At 40.6% G+C, this 19,548-nt stretch overlaps 1 protein-coding gene across 3 annotated transcripts in view; it reads right to left on the bottom strand.

The window, feature by feature from the left end:
* Positions 1–6,000: 6,000 nt before the first annotated feature.
* NKAIN1 (sodium/potassium transporting ATPase interacting 1) overlaps positions 6,001–19,548 on the bottom strand; it is a 53,103-nt gene continuing 39,555 nt past the window's right edge. For all 3 annotated transcript variants that reach the window (XM_063453976.1, XM_063453993.1, XM_063453985.1), the window contains 2 exons: positions 12,313–12,394; positions 6,001–11,003 (listed from right to left, as the gene is read on the bottom strand). In XM_063453976.1, coding sequence (XP_063310046.1) covers positions 10,994–11,003; positions 12,313–12,394 — 92 coding nt within the window. In that variant the 3' untranslated portion in view covers positions 6,001–10,993. The remainder of the gene's footprint in view (positions 11,004–12,312; positions 12,395–19,548) is intronic.

Genomic DNA, 19,548 nt, shown 5'->3' with positions numbered 1-19,548 from the left:
CACGGAAGAGTTTGACAGCTTACCCCTCCCCGATTTGCTAGGGGATGGGCAGTTGTCTGGGGATTTAGGGGAGGTTGCGCTGGGAGATCGGCTGAGCCCACAGGAGCGGATCGAGGTACAGCAACTATTAGAAGAGAAACGCGACACGTTCTCTAATGTACCTGGATACACGCCTCTGGCAACTCACCGGGTCGAGACCCCAGGGCAACTACCCATGCGCCAGACTCCCTACCGCATCCCAGAAGTGGTACGGGCAAACATGCGTAAGGAGATCGACGAGATGCTCCAACTGGGGGTGATTGAACCCTCAGACAGTCCTTGGGCATCTCCTGTAGTCCTCGTACCAAAGCGAGATGGTACAACCCGCTTCTGCGTGGACTATAAGAGATTGAACGAGAAGACCGTATCCGACGCCTATCCGATGCCCCGGATAGACGAGTTACTGGACAGAATGGCCAGGGGCCAATACCTCACCACTATTGACTTGTGTAAAGGTTATTGGCAATTCCCCCTGGCCCCAGACGCCATCCCGAAGTCGGCCTTTGTCACCCCATTTGGCTTGTACCAGTTTAAGGTCATGCCATTTGGGATGAAAAACGCCCCAGCCACCTTCCAAAGGATGGTGGATCGGCTCCTGGATGGATTTCAGGACTATACCTGTGCCTACCTGGACGATATTGCTATTTTTAGCAATACGTGGCAGGAACATTTAGCTCACATAGGAGCTGTGCTAGATAGGATAAGGGAAGCAGGTTTGACCTTGAAGCCGGCCAAGTGTAGTATCGTAATGGCTGAGGTACAGTACCTGGGACATAGAGTAGGGTGCGGTAAACAGAAACCCGAACCCGCCAAAGTAGAGGTGGTAGCCCAGTGGCCCACCCCTAGGACTAAGACCCAGGTTTTAGCGTTTCTAGGGACAGCGGGGTATTACAGGAAGTTTGTTCCCAATTATAGCGCCCTGGCCAAACCCCTCACTGACCTGACCCGTAAGAACCTTCCCCGCCAAGTAAACTGGACCCCGGAGTGTGAGCAGGCATTCCAACAATTGAAAAATGCACTGATAAATGCCCCTGTCTTGGCAGCTCCCAATCCAACTAAACGTTTTCTTGTTCACACAGACGCTTCTATGTTTGGATTGGGGGCAGTACTGAGTCAAGTCGGGGCCGATGGCGGAGAACATCCCGTGGCTTACATCAGTCGCAAACTGTTACCTCGAGAAGTAAGCTACGCCGCCATCGAAAAGGAGTGCCTGGCTGTGGTGTGGGCCCTAAAGAAACTGCAGCCCTATTTGTATGGACAGCCCTTTTCCTTGCTCACGGATCACAACCCGTTAGTCTGGCTGAACCGGGTGGCTGGGGACAACGCCAGGCTGCTGCGCTGGAGTTTGGCGCTACAGCCTTTTGACTTTAATATCCAGTACCGGCCGGGCAAGCAGAATGGAAATGCTGACGGGTTGTCAAGACAAACTGACTTAGAGAAATGATCCGTGAGCCCCCGGACATCCCCAAGCCGATCCGTGTTGGATCAGACTGTGTATGCCGGCTTGTGGGCAAGGGGGAGCAGTGTAGCGGATTGGTACCGGGCTGTCCTACAACATGTATGGGAATAATTGTATTCGGTCATATTGCTAGTTTAATGTGTGTGAACATGCATAGAAATCATTGTATCCGGTTATATTGGCAGTTGAATGTGTGTAAAGTACTGTATTCCTCTTGTTGTTCGGTAGAATCATTCGAATGAAACAAGGGAATGAAACTACCGAACAACCAGACCACCCTGTGTAAAGTGTGCCTTCAATTACCGTTTGCAACAATGTTGCAAACGGGTAATTACCTATTCGTGCAGTGTGGTCTTTGTCCTCTGGGTGGCCGCCATTCGGGATACGAACACGTGGCGGCGGCCATCTTAAACTGCCGAACAGCTGTGTTTTGCTGTCGAGTGTCTGGAACCGAAATCGGACACTTGACTAGGCAACCACCGCTGAGACCTCCAGACTCCCAATACTTCGTGGGGAAACTACCGAATGGCCCGCCGTTCGGTAGAAAGAACCCCACGAACTAGGGGATTCATCCGAATCCCAGTCAGGCCACTTAACAGCAATAATTCACCTGTTTGTATTCGCCTGTTTGTGACCGACCGCAGGGCCAAAATGCATGGAACTGTTTTCGGATACTTTACCCCTGTGGTCGGTCAATACTTTAAAGTCCCATAACTCCCGAACGCTTTATCCGAATGGGCTGATTTTAACATATGTTGTTCCTCCAGACTAGGGCTATCTGGAGATATTGGTACATTTAGTATTTAGGGTACATCCAAAACTTGGGTAAAACTATGTACATGATAAGGGGATTATGATGCTAGAGGAGGGGAGGAGATGTGTGGGAGGTTACTGTTCACAGATTGGATAATGTCTTAAGTGATAGAACCTCCTCCCTTGCATGGGAGAGGGCTTTATAAGGCACTGTGGAATAAAGCTTGTCAGTTCTACTCCTGAAACTGTGTGTCATCCAGTTATTGGGATTGCGATGGGGATATTGCTGTATTACTCTACCTGCTAGAAACCTTGCCTGTGGACTTATCATCACCTTGTTCCTGAGCCTCACTGGGATCTCTAGTGGAGAATAGCTGTGAAAGATCGGCTCTCCGCTACACCCCCCATGCTTTACTCCCCTAATATATAGGCTTCCCCCCATGCCTTACTCCCCTAATATGTAGGCTGCCCCCCATGCCTTACTCCCCTAATATATAGGCTGCCCCCCATGCCTCACTCCCCTAATATATACACTGCCCCCCCATGCCTTACTCCCCTAATATATAGGCTGCCCCCCATGCCTTACTCCCCTAATATGTAGGCTGCCCCCCCATGCATTACTCCCCTAATCTCCCCCATGCCTTACACCCCATCCCTCACTTACCTGATCTGTAGGCGGTCTCTGTCTGCATATGCTCCCCTGCGGTTTCAATCAGCAGAGAGAAGCAGGGATAGATGCAGCTTCCTGTCCCTGTCTCTCTATACACAGCGCCACCTACTGGCCGGCGCCCATGAACTAGTGGGACCCTTTGTGATGAGACCAATCTTGCCACTGTGCATAGGAGGAGCCTGGTTGCCCGTCTGCCTTTAGACTATAGCCCCATGTTGAAACGCTTGATTTTCCCCTGCAAAGACACAAAAGCCGTGTAATTTGGTGCTTGCCCTGTTTGAGCGGTGATACCCCAGATAGCTATGCCATGAAGCCCATTCGTATAACGAAAGATAAAACTTTGGCTCCATGGCAATTGAACTGTATGTATGTGATCCGAGCGCCATTCAGTAATAATGTGCGCTCAGATCTGAGCTATCTGGGGATATGTTGAATGTACCTATTTTATGCAATGGCTGCACAGTTATATATTTTTATGCATTTTATTGTCTTTTGCTGCCATGTGTTCAATGGAGTTTTGCCTCTGTCCTTGGAGATAATTGGATTACTTCCCAATTATCTCCAGGATAGAAGACTCTGTGGAACTGGTTTCGGGCAGAAAAGCCATGCTTCATTTGGTCACAAAGGACTACGATCTATCTTTTGAACCACTGGACCAATTTGTATGATATTGGTGTATGTTTGTATTTGGAGTATAGTATGCTGATTCTGAAAATGTAAACTTTTAAAGTTATGAATAATATGGAAAAACTGTATTTCTCTGCCTGTGATAATTATATTAACCCATTGTGTAAGGTAATTGTATCACAGGCAGAGGGGAGGATTTTGTTTGGGAGTGTCTGAGTGTATTGTACGTGTCTATTGGTTGTTTTACAAAACCATATGGGTGGTACTAATGTGTAAGAATGTGTATATAAGAACAATAAACCCACAGCTCTGGCTGTTCACTGCTTGACCATCAACACGGAGCTTTGTCTCATTCTTGTGGGGATTTATTGTATGCTGTTCCAGTTTGACTGCTAGGAGTGTAAACCTATTCAGATGTTTTTTCCTATTCGGCTGTTTATAGCATTCGTATGGTTCTGGTTTGACTGTTTACGGCATTCATATGGTTTCCTGTTCGGTGGATTGGTGTCCTTGGTAGTTGCCTGTGTATCTGGAAGGGGAATATCCTCTAAACAGCGTTTAACCCCTTTTATGCCCGGGGTGCCGTTACACCCTTATACACTGCTCAAAAAATAAAGGGAACACAAAAATAACACATCCTAGATGTGAATTAATTAAATATTCTTCTGAACTACTTTGTTCTTTACATAGTTGAATATGCTGAAAACAAAATCACACAAAAATAAAAAAAAATGGAAATCAAAATTTTCAACCCATGGAGGTCTGGATTTGGAGTCACACTCAAAATTAAAGTGGAAAAACACACTACAGGCTGATCCAACTTTGATGTAATGTCCTTAAAACAAGTCAAAATGAGGCTCAGTAGTGTGTGTGGCCTCCACGTGCCTGTATGACCTCCCTACAACGCCTGTGCATGCTCCTGATGAGGTGGCGGATGGTCTCCTGACTGATCTCCTCCCAGACCTGGACTAAAGCATCTGCCAACTCCTGGACAGTCTGTGGTGCAACGTGAAGTTGGTGGATGGAGCGAGACATGATGTCCTAGATGTGCTCAATTGGATTCAGGTCTGGGGAACGGGGGGGGGGGGGGGGGCAGTCCATAGCATCAATGCCATCATCTTGCAGGAACTGCTGACACACTCCAGCCACATGAGGTCTAGCATTGTCGTGCATTAGGAGGAACCCAGGGCCAACCGCACCAGCATATGGTCTCACAAGGGGTCTGAGGATCTCATCTCGGTACCTAATGGCAGTCAGGCTACCTCTGGCGAGCACATGGAGGGCTGTGCGGCCCCCCAAAGAAATGCCACCCCACACCATTACTGACCCACTTCCAAACCAGTCATGCTGGAGGATGTTGCAGGCAGCAGAACATTCTCCACGGCGTCTCCACCCTCATGGAGTCTGTTTCTGACCGTTTGAGCAGACACATGCACATTTGTGGCCTGCTGGAGGTCATTTTGCAGGCCTATGGCAGTGCTCCTCCTGTTCCTCCTTGCACAAAGGAGGAGGTAGCGGTCTTGCTGATGGGTTGTTGCCCTCCTACGGCCTCCTCCACGTCTCCTGATGTACTGGCCTGTCTCCTGGTAGCACCTCCATGCTCTGGACACTACGCTGACAGACACAGCAAACCTTCTTGCCACAGCTTGCATTGATGTGCCATCCTGGATGAGCTGCACTACCTGAGCCACTAGTGTGGGTTGTAGACTCTGTCTCATGCTACTACTAGAGTGAAAGCACCGCCAGCATTCAAAAGTGACCAAATCATCAGCCAGGAAGCATAAGAACTGAGAAGTGGTCTGTGGTCACCACCTGCAGAACCACTCCTTTATTGGGGGTGTCTTGCTAATTGCTTATAATTTCCACCTGTTGTCTATCCCATTTGCACAACAGCATGTAAAATTGATTGTCACTCAGTGTTGCTTCCTAAGTGGACGGTTTGATTTCACAAAAGTGTGATTGACTTGGAGTTACATTGTGTTGTTTAAGTGTTCCCTTTATTTTTTTCAGCAGTGTATTATTATTTTTTTTAATATTCTGTGTCAAAGGAATTAAGGACAATTGAGAAAATATATGAAAATTTTACTCAAAATAGCCAAACTTTAACAATTCTTCACCTAAGATTTGTTTTATCTGATCTGTAAAATAATCACTTATTCTCCACAAATTCTTATTCAGTGAGCTTATGTGTACAACCTCATTTTTACTTTCATGAATAAGAGATAGATTTAACAATATCATGGAGGAAAGACCATTTTCCCACAAATTTTTGTTTTGCCCTTGGCATTTATTGAATACGTTTTAGTTTTTGAAGATGCCATCTGTATTCTCCCACACTCCAAACACCAAAAAATAACACAAACAGATAAAGAATCAAAACACTTTTTAATTCAAATATACAAAAAAATTAACATCATCTGAGGTACAGCGTTTGAAAAAAACAAACAAAAAAACAAACCCTTACACACTTTAAACCAGAACACAGAGAGTTTGCCTTAACTTCCAGGGGAACAGGTAAGTGGTTATGACTGATGTCGTCAAACATCAACCTTATCTTCATACCCTGCTGTATCCGGTCAAGTACATAGATCGGAGGCACTGTTAGGCTTCCCCTCAATGCTTCACAGTAACATGTAGAGAACCTTTCACCTGTGAAATCACATTATGGCATAGCTATATAGCTCAGACAGTGCCTCTATTATAAATCAAAACCGTAGCATGCATACAAATTTAGTGCAGACAGTGACAATGGCAACATTCTCAGACAAACATATTTCTACACTATATACATACGTACAGTGTGGCAGAAATAATGAAAATCCTCACACACATGCATACTGGCATGTATACATCTCTATGGGTAAGCTGCAGTGCCAACCTATCGCACCACACACTGCTATACTATGACATATATATAAAGGTACAGTGCAGGAAATGCCAACTTCCCCATGGCACACATAGTATGATCCCCTACACATATTTTATAAAGCAACTCAATCATTCATTCGTGTTATTTTAATCTTGTAGATATTGCCCCTAATCTATGGCACTGACGTTGGAAAAGGCCAGGTGACCCAGTAGAAAAACTGATCCTTCTTTCATAGAACCAAGGAATCTTAACTTTCATAGTAGCTGGCTTCGTAAACCAGGAAGGATGTTCTGTCACATTTACAAACTTTATTTAGCTTTTTTTTAATTTTTGTAATTAACATATTCAGTAAACCCAATAACACAATTAGCTTAATTTCTCCATACAAAAGTTTAAAAGTCACATAATATATTTCAAAAGCACATCATTTGAAATATGACCATTTCAAATTCAGACGTAAAGTTACTTTGATGTGGATGCTGTTAAGATTGACAGTACTGGAATCAATTACACAATAAATCAGGTGGCTCTTTACTGGACAGAATATTGCTGGGTATGGAGTAGTAGCTCCTAACCATCCTTCCTCTAGAAGTTGCACGTAGGTTAAGACTCCTTGGTTTTTAAGAGATCAAAATCCAAAAGCAGTCTAAGGTAGTTCTCTATCCTAAGGGCGAGTGTATTTTAGCAATTGAGACTCAGCGAGGCTAAGGACATTTTGACCTAACTAAAGTTTAATTATCCACATTCTGGACAATATTAAAAATGCTTTTGCTGTGTTCGACAGCACTTTTGACTTTCCCCCGATTGACATTATATGCACACACGTTACAGGCAGAATCAGCTTCCCCTGCACACATACTGCTACATCATGACATGCATACACAGGTAGAGCACGCTCAGTACCAGCCTCCTCTGTGTACCACTGCAAAATGTCATACCCAATAAAATATAAAATGGTTCAAAATGAACACACTGATTTTGTAAAATGAATATGTTCTATTGCTCTGATGCAAAATTCCATAGAAACAGTGCTTATGTTTACATTAAAACTGAATTTTTTTTCCTGAAGTATCCTTAAACATTGGTGAAACATCGGCACTAAGTGGTCATATGTAAAACTGCAAGCATCATTAAGGCTAAGTAGTAAACCTTCTGATCCACATAATCTATTAGCATCATTCGGGGAAAACGTATAGATATAAAAACAATGAATATTCTTAAAATAGCCATTGTAAATCCCCCCCACTTCAGTGCATCATTGTTCTTCACTGTATACTATGAGATGTAAAATTTTACATCTATCACACAGTCTTCCAAAATTTCATATATCGTCTATACCAACAAGATAAACAAAAGGAAGATAAAATGAGTAGATGCATCCATAGACAAAGGAACTAAAGACATGGTTGAGATATAGTGGAGGAACACTGTTGAAAAGATGGGGAAAAGATCACCAATGATGAAATGGGGGAGGGCCTGCTGGTGATTGCGTCAGGGTACACATAGAATTGTCAGGTTAGGAAAAAAAATGAATTGGGAGCAAGAAATGAGTGCTGGATATATAAAGGCTGGAGGGTAGATGGGGGTTGTTATGTGTTGCTGGGGCTGGATTTTAAGCAGTGGGCTGTAGATGTAATATTTGACTGGATATAGTGAGTTCAGGAGATGAGATGGGGAAAGCTACCCACCACTGAAAGCCCTCCAGATTGTAAACTCTCATCCTGATGGAATGTCTTTTGGATGGAATGTCTAAAAGTCTGACCAATGGCATACAATCTAGTACACACATGCCACTGCAAGTGATAATACTATCATGGAAGCAATTTCCATTTAAATCTTTCCCAATTGCTCAAAAGAAATATATATAATGCGATTTTTACAGAATTAGATAGATGTATTCCTGGGGACTGCACCTTCAGAACTCCCCATGTAAGGGATTTCACAGTTGCCCCTAAATGAAATGAAGTGAGTGCAGGCACACGTAATGCACAGACTTTGGTTTCTATTTATTGGACACTGAGTTGTGGTGAGATGACAGCTGGATAATAACACATAATACTATACAGCAGAGTTAGAACAATAGCCCAGTTAGGCAAGTTGTACTCTGTTGAACTCAGCTATTTTGGCTTATGTTTTATTAATTGCTTGTTTTCTTATCACAAATCATTGCTTAATAAATAAACTCCCATGCTGTTTAATAAAGCCCTATCCCTGCCTACCAAGTGTAAAAATCTTAAATACTTCCCAATGCCATCTATGGTTCCTTATCACATACAAATAGCATAATATGCAAGGTATATGACAGCAAAGCCCACAATGAATTGGACAAATATGACACTTTGTATTATGTTAAACAGACAGAGTGGAGCTCTTCTTTTCACCTAATAAATGATTGTGATATTCTTATAATAAGCAATCTGAAATCTTGCTTGCACAGAAAAGGTTTCAAGTTTATAATGCAACCATTTGTAACATCTCACCTCACCGAGGGAAAGTATCATCTATACACACAGTAAGGTTTTACACTGGTTACAGCCTCCACATCACGTGAGTTTATACAATATTGGTTGTACTGTGAACAGTGATAAGCTACATGTGTTTTTCCTTTTGTACTTTTAGATCAAAATCAATAAATGAGAAGACAAAGGTATTAACTCAACATATGCCAGCGCCACACCATTATTACATAGATTGAGTCAGGGCTAGTGGCTCTGCATAATGTGAGTCCATAAATAGAACTATCACACAGCAATGTTACTTATGTAGAACACTTTTCCCTCTTTACCACCCTTTTTGTTTTTTCGATCAGAACATCTCCAAAAGTTTAGTCCTTCTAACTTTATCTAACTCACCAACCAGAGCCTAGCCTGGTCATTGTGATGTAATGCATCAACATTTCACCATTTCACTGTCAATGTAATGGCATTTAAAACTAAATGTTTCCATTTACAAATAATATTGAAGGAAAAAAGTATCAGATGCAATAAAGGGTAATTGTTTATATCCTACAAGCATTTTTAGGGCAAAATAAGTGCTCCACTTACGGTGTTTTACACTTTACAATTTTGCTTCACATTTGGGGAGGAAACAACGAATGCTATAGCAGCTTAAAACTAATATTAGTAACAACAGTATATGTTACAATTAAAAAATAGTTTTAAGCTCCATATTCACAAATCACATATTTTTCACAAGGTTACCCACATCAGTGGTGGTGGCAGTGATTTAAATGGAAAGGGGAATATTAAAGAAAAGTTGGTTTTATCAGTAGCATTAGAAATCTATAATCTATTTTTATTGCTTGGAGGAAACTAAAAAGTAGTAAAAAATGTTTGTATATTATACATCACGTGCACATTCCACCTGAGATTAGTAATTGGGTGTTCATTCTTTTATTTACATGCAATGCAATTTACAGGACGAAGTGGAATTATTGCAGGGGTTACTTATAAAAAGGCAGTACCTGGGTAAAGTTGCTATAGTAGAACAACTAGTAGGGATACTATACTATTTCTTCCATTATTAATGCTCCACTATTGGAACTTTTCCCATGAGTACTCCTTATGAATTCCATTCATTGGTGTGTGAGAGGTCCTGTCCAAAAAGTGGGCATGGTTGCCTGGAGAACATGCACACCAGGATGATCAGAAGTCGCACTGGACAGTCCGGGTAGTCAGGGTAGTCTATGAGCAGAGTACTGTTGAACAGTGCTGAGTACAGTTTGCACAATGCAAGCACTGTGCCTTGTCTCTGAAGTTCCCTGGAACAGCTGGAATGGATCCTCAAATCTGGATCTGGGACTGTTGGAAGGTATGGATAACCTCTGACATATGCAGAGCATTTCCTTATGTAAAATCAGGTTTTGGAACCTTAGGTCAAAAATGTATGAGGTAAGAAACCTACCATATGTATTAGTGGAATGGAATATCTTAATATATGGAGTCATTCTCTAAATTCTATTTACGATAATCTGATCAGGCCTTTCTTTTGATGGCAATGTTTAATACAAATTATTTAATCTTAACTACACGTTTTAGTGCACACATCCCATGAGGCCCTTCTAGTTACAATGTGTATCTACTTTAAGGTAAATAAAAATGGTTTAAGTACTCAATAATTGAAACCTTACCCTCCTACTTTCATTCCACCACCACTGATACCCCATTGTGATCTGTTCCACATTAAGCGTGGTCTTCATTCAAAATCTAAAGTGCTATTTCCCAAACTAGTTTCAACCGAGCTACAGGAGTGAGCAATTTTTAACCTTCAGTAATCCCATAATTGCGTTTCAGAAAATATAGCAAGTTACCAGTAAGTAGTGTTGCTTTTTTTTTTTAATCGGCCACCCTACAGTCTGCACTGTGAATAAATGTTAAATCTACCATCTTAACATTATCGCTAAAACATCTGTGGACATCAGCATTGTTGCTGTTTATGTTAAGGCATTTCAACCAGTGATCAGGATAAAAGACGTGTGTAAAGACAAGACTTTGCACAGAAGGTTAGGGATAGAACAAAGTGGGGATTGTGATGACTGCAGGGGGGTCCACCGTGGATGCAGGATCAGCAGAGAGCTCTAACCAGGCCTTAGGAAGAAAGGAAATAGTGTTAGAGGCTTATTTATAAACTTGCAAAAGTAAATGAAAAAAAATATTAATATTTATATCTCAAAATAGCTTTACTTTCATAAAGGTGCTTTATAGCATAAAGTGATTAGATCCCCACTTAGACTAATAATACTTCTGTGAAATGTAACATTTGTTTTCCTAGGCATCACTTTACAACATAAAATAAGGTCTCATTAGCCATTTCAGAACATCAATGACATTATTATATAAATATAGATAACACATGTTACAAGTTCCAAACACAATGCTCAAAGCACACCAACTCAACTGTCCAGATTATGTCAATTTCTCACTTGGAACAGAAAATTAAATGGTTAAATTGTGGGCTTCCTGTTCTACTGTGAGCAGGCCTCCCAAATATCCCAGTTTCAGCAGTAAAGTCCAAATTTTAGGATCCTGTCCCGCCACCCCAGGTTTGTTCATGTCAGCCTGACCTGTCAGAAGTTAAAGTAAACCCCTACCTATTTTAAGGCAGATCCACTCCTTTTTGTGATGCAATTCACGTCATTAGCCAGCCATCTTTACCCACGCAAGCTATTTTCGGTGTAATTATTTGTTATAGATTAGTAAATTATAATTCACTAAAATGAATTAAATGTATTCTGCATTATTGTATTATATGACTACTACCCTGTATGTATGATCTATTCTTTAATGCAAATCTTCAGTTCAAGGTGAAATCTAGAGGGATTTCTCTGCACCACCTACTAACTGTATATATTATTTGTTCAGTTGCTGACCAACAAATATAAAATGGTGCCTGCCTTTATGCACCCTCATAAAATATAATCACTGAAATAATCATTATAGGTATTCCATATTATCCACATTGACCACATTTAGGGTTTCACTGCTGACCTATTTATGCACTAGAAAGACAAACAAACATTCTGACGCAAACAGAAAAATGGATGGATGAATATAGATAGATAGATCTTAACGTGGTGGGAAATATTGCACAGAAGTAAAAGTGAAATTTAAATTCCTCTAATATTTTAGAATAAAGCATCCAGTAATGTTTTTCCTGTTTGGGCAAGGCTTGATTGGTTAGGTCAATCTGTATATCCTGCACTCTTTAAACTTACATATGTAATCTTACTATAGGGTGACAGAATATTCACATGAATGCAGCTGTTTCACATTTGGGGTCTTTGCATAATTAGAGCACAGTATACTGGCACAGTGCGTAACAAAATAAATAAAACGGTAGCACAGGGATTAACCAGCAATCACATTTTATACGACACACATTCGTTTAGGAACTCACTTGTACAAAGGCTGAAGTTGGAGGTGTGAAGTCTTCATAGGAGCCTGATATCCATAAGAATCATAGGAGCCAATGAAATCAACTGCAAGGAGAAAGGTCACACGAGATTAGTGAAAAATGCATTCCTGACTAGCTGTGATTCATTCTTAACCCCTTAAGGACCAAGCTTCTGGAATAAAAGGGAATCATGACATGTCATGTGTCCTTAAGGGGTTAAAGGAACACTATAGTCACCTAAATTACTTTAGCTAAATAAAGCAGTTTTAGTGTATAGATCATTCCCCTGCAATTTCACTGCTCAATTCACTGTCATTTAGGAGTTAAATCACTTTGTTTCAGTTTATGCAGCCCTAGCCACACCTCCCCTGGCTATGATTGACAGAGCCTGCATGAAAAAAACAACCTGATTTTACTTTCAAACAGATGTAATTTACCTTAAATAATTGTATCTCAATCTCTAAATTGAACTTTAATCACATACAGGAGGCTCTTGCAGGGTCTAGCAAGCTATTAACATAGCAGGGAATAAGAAAATCTTAATTAAACAGAACTTGCAATAAAGAAAGCTTAAATAGGGCTCTCTTTACAGGAAGTGTTTATGGAAGGCTGTGCAAGTCACATGCAGGGAGGTGTGACTAGGGTTCATAAACAAAGGGATTTAACTCCTAAATGGCAGAGGATTGAGCAGTGAGGCTGCAGGGGCATGTTCTATACACCAAAACTGCTTCATTAAGCTAAAGTTGTTCAGGTGACTATAGTGTCCCTTTAAAGTACATTGTCATATAATTGTAATAGGCAGTTTATTTGACATTTTAAACTTTAGAATGTTCATGTCTTTATACTAAGTAAACAGAAAGTAAGGGGTATAGTTTTCAAATTCTAATTGTAACACTAAATATTTCAATAACGAAACAATAAACTAGGAATAGAATTCTCCAGTGTGGAAGCTGCTACCCTTTTCTACCTTTCAGTAACATTTAAAGGGACACTCCGAGCACATTCATAAGCCAAAACTGTTTATGGTGAAATGTTTTTATATTAATAATATACAAAAGTATATATCCAAATAAATGTGTTCCCCTTTGTATAAAAATTAAAATGTTTAGAGATTAACTAAAAATCTTACGGTATTATTCTGTGTTTTTTTTTTTTTTTATTAATTTTACAGCAGAATAATCAAATGAGATGTGACTGCAATATAAACCAATAATTCCAGGCAAGTGAACATACTTATGTGCAAAAACACAGGGTAGCTTCATACTGTTATAAATATGAAGGGATATGAAAAAAATCCATAATAGATTAACATTTAATCAATCATTATCTAGCACATTAGTCATCTCAACAATCAATAGTTTGTCAACATTCTGCAATTAATACCCAACAGTTTAGCTGATGCATCAAACACACTTCCATCATATGTGTTAATTTTATTTCAAGTAATAAAGTGATATTATGCTGACAAGAGTAACATTAAAGATAACACTGGCCATATTGTTGTTGTTTTTTTGTGGAAAATCTTTATTTCATTTTTGGAGGAGTAGCATTCTACATCGCATTACAGCAATTAATCCGGTGTATCAAGCACCACAATACTGGTCATTCATCTAGCATTGAATACAGAGTATATATATCCATTGTTGTAACGGATAATTACATGCGAGAACTGTTGAAGGTATGGAGCTGTGGTTTGCACTATCTTTGGTCTTATGTGTGCGAACAGTGTTCACCAAATGACACAAACAGGACTTTTGTCAGTACCTGTCACAATTAGTTTTTTAGAAATAGGGAAACCAGAAGCCAACAGTCCAGTCTCCCACCCAGCCCCTCCAAGGCTGGAGATGGTTTGCATGGTAAGAAGGCAGAGATAGGAGGGGGGCAGGCGTGTAGAGGAGGTAGGAAGCGAGAAAGAGTAGGAGAAGTGTACAAGATGAAATTTAAAAAAAGGGGGAGAGTGACTGGGAGAGCATTAGTTAGCACATGGCAACACACAACTGTGGTCACATCCCCCGCGACCGTGTCTCAACTCTGTTCCTACCCAGGCGCCTCCCACTAGCATTCTACTCCGCCTCAAGTATATTAATTGTACATTTCTGATTCCAGTCAAGTTAGTCAGGTTTATTGTTCCAGCAAGTTGCCGATCCCCTGGGCCAGAATGTTGCCCCTCAGGCCAGCTGCACAGTACGTTTGTACATGAAGTCTAACCATAGTGTCCATGTCTGTAGGCAACGTTCTGTTGTCCCGCGGAGAGAGGCTGTGAGTGTCTCCTTTCCATTTAAGTCTTCCACCTTGTCCATCAAATTTGGAGAGTTATGACATCGGTCGAGCAGTACTGGCCATATTGTCAACGGAAAAGCAGTACATATTCAAACATAAATGAGGGTGATTTAATAGGACATGCATCACTTTGAGGCATCTGGCTCATTAAAAAGCTTTAGTTTTGAATGAGACAAGTGCCTCACTCTGCAGGTTGAAAATAACTCGTAAATATGATTTGTTTCATATTTACCTGCTTCTTCTTTCTAATGCTTTCCACTCCCACTCCAGGGTGGGGACACCGATTAAACCAATCAGTGTCCTATTCCTAGGAATGCCAGAAAAGTGCATTAGGCATGCCTGACAGATTTACACATGTGCAGCTGGAATATCTCTTTACTTTGCAATATCCTGAAAGGGGGAGAAGAGACAGAGGACTCATGCTAAGCAGGCTCCGGTGTCGTGCTTTCACCTTTGCTGCTGCACAATGATGCCCTATGTTTGTTATCAGTGGAATGGTCTGAAACTGAGATTGGTAGGTATTGAGTATTTGTTTGTATACATTTTTAAAAAGTGTTTGCTTGCTAGTTTAACCCCTTAAGGACAGAGCTTCGGAAGCTTGTCTTTCACTTAATGACAACGTCATTTTTTGCATTTTTTGCTGTTTGCGTTCAACTGCAATTTGCATTTGACTAATTTATTGCACCGACGCATATTACACACGGTTTTTTAAAGGACAGAAAGGGCTTTTTTTTTTTACAGTTTTTGCAATAATAATGTGTGCACAATTAGTGCAGGTTAAGGAAAGTAATTAAAAATAAATTCATTCAGTTGTTCTGATTTACAGAATATATAGTGTGTCTGTGATTTTAAAGGACCACTTCAGCTTAATGAAAATCACAGTGAGAGCTTTCCTATGCGACCGGCTGAATGCGCGCGCGGCTCCTGCCGCGCATGCGCATTCAGCCGATGACGTCGCAAGGAAGAAGGAGAGGAGGAGGAAAGCTCCCCGCCCGGCGCTGGAGAAAGAGGTAAGTTTAACCCCTTCCTCTCTCCAGAACCCGGCGGGAGGGGGTCCCTGAGGGTGGGGGCACCCTCAGGGCACTATAGTGCCAGGAAAACGAGTATGTTTTCCTGGCACTATAGTGGTCCTTTAAGTTTGTTTTGGTAGTTACAGGTCACAAAGCACAAGGAGTAAAATAAACTTTTAATGTGGAGCGATTTTAGAATTTGGTATGTTTCTCTTGTAAGCTTAATAGCCATAAAAGAAAACAAAATTGCCACACAAAAGTATATATTTATATAAAGTAGACACCACAGGCTATTTACCTAAGGTTGTTTTGACACTTTCTACGTAGCCATATTACCGCCAATCTCTGCTAAATATTGGAGTAAAATTGTGTTTTTTGGGGGGTTTTGGCACACAAACTTATAACAAAGAACTTCTCATGTGTATTTTGTAAAGTTGGTGTGTGCTATTCCTGTACAAAGTTTTATTTTGTGTTCAGTTACATCTGCTGAGTAAAATGACACCCCCATTGTATGTCTTTGGCACTATTTTGTGAAGCTACAGTGCCATATAGGAGACCTGTCTTTTTCAGTATTCACAGTCGAATTTTGAGAAACTGATTTAATGAGCCCATGCTTCCATTTGGGGTATTATAGTAGTTTGACTGTTCAAAAAAACCCCACAAAGGCCTACCATTTGTAAAAGTAGACACTCCAGGGTATCTCATAAGGTGCATATTGTGCCTTAACATGCCCCCATTTTTTTTACCAATATATGCCAAAGTATGTGGTAAAAAATAATTTTGTGCATTTTTTACATACGGATTGCATTTTTGCTGGGCATTTTGTATATTTCATATGTGCCACTAAGTTCAAACCCCCCAAATTATGCTCAGCTAAGTCTTCTGAGTAAAAGGACACCCCCACTGTATGTCTTCGGCACTATTTCGTGAAGCTACAGTGCCCTACAGGAGACCTGTCCTTTTCAGTATTCACAGTAGAATTTTGAGAGACGGATTTAATGAGCCTATGCTTCCATTTGGGGTATTATAACAGTTTGACTGTTCAAATAAAAAACCACAAAGGCCTACCATTTGTAAAAGTAGACACTCCAGGGTATATCATAAGGTGCATATTGTGCCTTAGCATGCCCCCATTTTTTCACCAATATATGCCAAAGTATGTGGTAAAAAATTAGTTTGGGCATTTTTTTACATACGGTTGCATTTTTGCTGGGCATTTTGTATATTTCATGTGTGCCACTAAGTTCGAAACCCCCAAATTATGCTCAGCTAAGTCTTCTGAGTAAAAGACATCCCCAATGAAGGTCTTTGGCACTATTTTGTGAAGCTACAGTGCCATATAGGAGACCAAGCCATATCAGTTTTTACAGAACTTTGAATTTTGACGCTGGGCCTATGTGCAATTTCCAAGCATCTTCGCAGGTTTTAAATTCAAACTACCCCACAAAGGCCTACCATTTCTTAAAGTAGACACCCCAGGGTATTTCAAAAGGCATATTTTGAACCTTAGCGTGGGATCATTTTTCCGCTAGCTTGTACCAGGTGTAGTGGTAATAAGCGTTTTTTCTGCCTTTTTGACACACAAAGTTTGCAAAGTATATTTTGCAAACCTTATGTGTACCACCACTCTATAATACTTCATTTTTCATTTTTTCAGGTGTAGTGGTACTAAGCGTTTTTTCTGCCTTTTTGACACACAAAGTGAGTTTGCACAGTATATTTTGCAAACCTTATGTGTGCTACGACTGTATAATACTTCATATGTTGCTCAGCTATGTGGTGTCTGAGTACAGCAATACCCCCCCCCCCGTATGTACCTTTGCCAGGTATATGTGGATGTTGAAGGGGCACATTTGAGACACAGCCATTCAGTTTTTTTCTACTTTGAAGTTTTACGCTGTGTCCATGTTCCAATTTGGAGTAGTTTAGATGGTTGGTTATTGAAACTTCCCCACAAACACATACTATTTATTAAAGAATACACCCTGGGGTAATTCAAAAGGCATATTTTGAACCTTAGCGTGGGATCATTTTTTCTCTAGTTTGTTCTAGGTGTAGTGGTAATGAGCGTTTTTAAATGTATTTTTTTACTTTTTAAAACTATTTTTTAAACTTTTGTTTTGCTTCTTAATTTTTTAAACTTTCCTAAACTTTCTTAAAACTTTTTTTTTACAGATTTAACATTTTTCTAAGCTTTTTTTTTTTTTACCGTTAACCCCTAACTAGCAGTAAGCAGCACTAACCGTAAATTCCCCATTTTCCCACCCACCCCAGCTAGAAAAAAATATTTAATTATACAATATTTAAATTAGTTAATTAAATAAATTGAACCCCTGAGGATTAAAAAATAAATAAAAGTTAATCGTCAGGGGTTAAAAAAAAATTAGATCACAGTATAATACTGTGATCTGTGTTTTGATCACTGTAGGCAGTGATCGACTGGCAGGGAAGGGGTTAATTTTTATTTGGACTGGGTAAATGTTTTTTTTTTTTTTTTTTACTTAAACGTTATTAAAACTTTTTTTTAACTTAATTTTTAACTTTTTAAAGCTTATTTTAAAACTTTTTTAAACGTTAACCCCTAGTTAGCCTAACACCAAATCCCCCAATTTCCCACTAACTTCCACCCTCCCCAGTTAGCTAAATATATAATTTTAAAATACTTAAATTAATTAATAAAATTAATTTAACCCCTAAGGGTTAAAAAAAAAAAAAGAATTAACCCTCAGGGGTTAAAAAAAAAAAAAAAAAAAATCAGATCATAGTAAAATGCAATCCCTGCCAATTGATCACTGTAGTCAGTGATCAATTGGCAGGGAAGGGGTTAATTTTTTTATTAAAATGGTAAAGGGGGGTGGGATTTTAAATAAACTTTATTTTTTTTTACACAGGGGCCAGGATCAGCACTGATCCGTCTCCCTGCACTTCACACTGAACCCGGAAGTGCAGGGAGGCGGAAGTTGAGTATACACAGCACATGTGCTCGCTCTGACATGCTGTCAGAGCGGGCACATGTGCTGGGACAGCCCGATCCGGTGCTCCCGGTCTGCCTCTAATACAGAGGCAGACCGGAGCACCATTAACCAACGCGATCGCGGCGATCTGGGGTTCATTTTACCGCGTGACGGACAAGGTCCGTCACTCGTCGTTAAGGGTTTCCCCTGAGTAACGGACCTCGTCCGTCACTCATTGTTAAGGGGTTAAAATAATAATTGAAGTAATGCATGTCCCTTCAAATATAGACAATACAAGTACCATTAACCACTACAGCTGCTGAAGTGGTTACAGTGCCAGCAGGTTACTAGCACCATTCTCCTGGGTTCTGTGTCAAAAAATTTCGACTAGTTTGACACAAGTCAAGACCCTTATGCATCTGTGGTCTGGCCCTTTGCTTGCCATATTGAAGAAGCAAAAGTTACAATTTTCTTTGAGCAATATCAATATCATCCACATTTGGACAACATTGATTGGCTTTAAGTGCCTGGAGTGTTTCTTAAACTTTTAAGGGAAAGTTGTTATGGGAAAATACACCCAGATGATCTGGCATTTCCGAGACATCTCTAAAAGCTACAGCAAACATTACTTTTATGGGAGGAAGCCAAATATATTTGTATTTTTAAAATATTTGAGTTCAGTAAATTTATATGTTTATAAATGTATATGTTTATTAAGGAGATGGTAATAATTGCATTTTCAGTCATAAAAGAGTCCTTGGGGGGATGGGGCCGGGCCGCCGAGCTGGACGGAGGTGGTGCACCTTGGCTCCGCGACAAATCTCCCATAACCAGCCTGGGCCCGCATGGACAAGATGGCCACCGCGTCTATCACAAGATGGAGTGTAGCGGCCGCACACCCTGAGCAGCGCTTGTGTGCACCTCTGACGGTTGCACACTGGCGATGATGGCAGACAGCGCAACCTCTCCGTTCCCCCCGACCACCGGACAACAGA

Source organism: Pelobates fuscus, chromosome 1, assembly GCF_036172605.1.
Source record: "Pelobates fuscus isolate aPelFus1 chromosome 1, aPelFus1.pri, whole genome shotgun sequence".
Taxonomy (NCBI): domain Eukaryota; kingdom Metazoa; phylum Chordata; class Amphibia; order Anura; family Pelobatidae; genus Pelobates; species Pelobates fuscus.
This window is presented reverse-complemented; position numbering and strand designations above follow the sequence as displayed.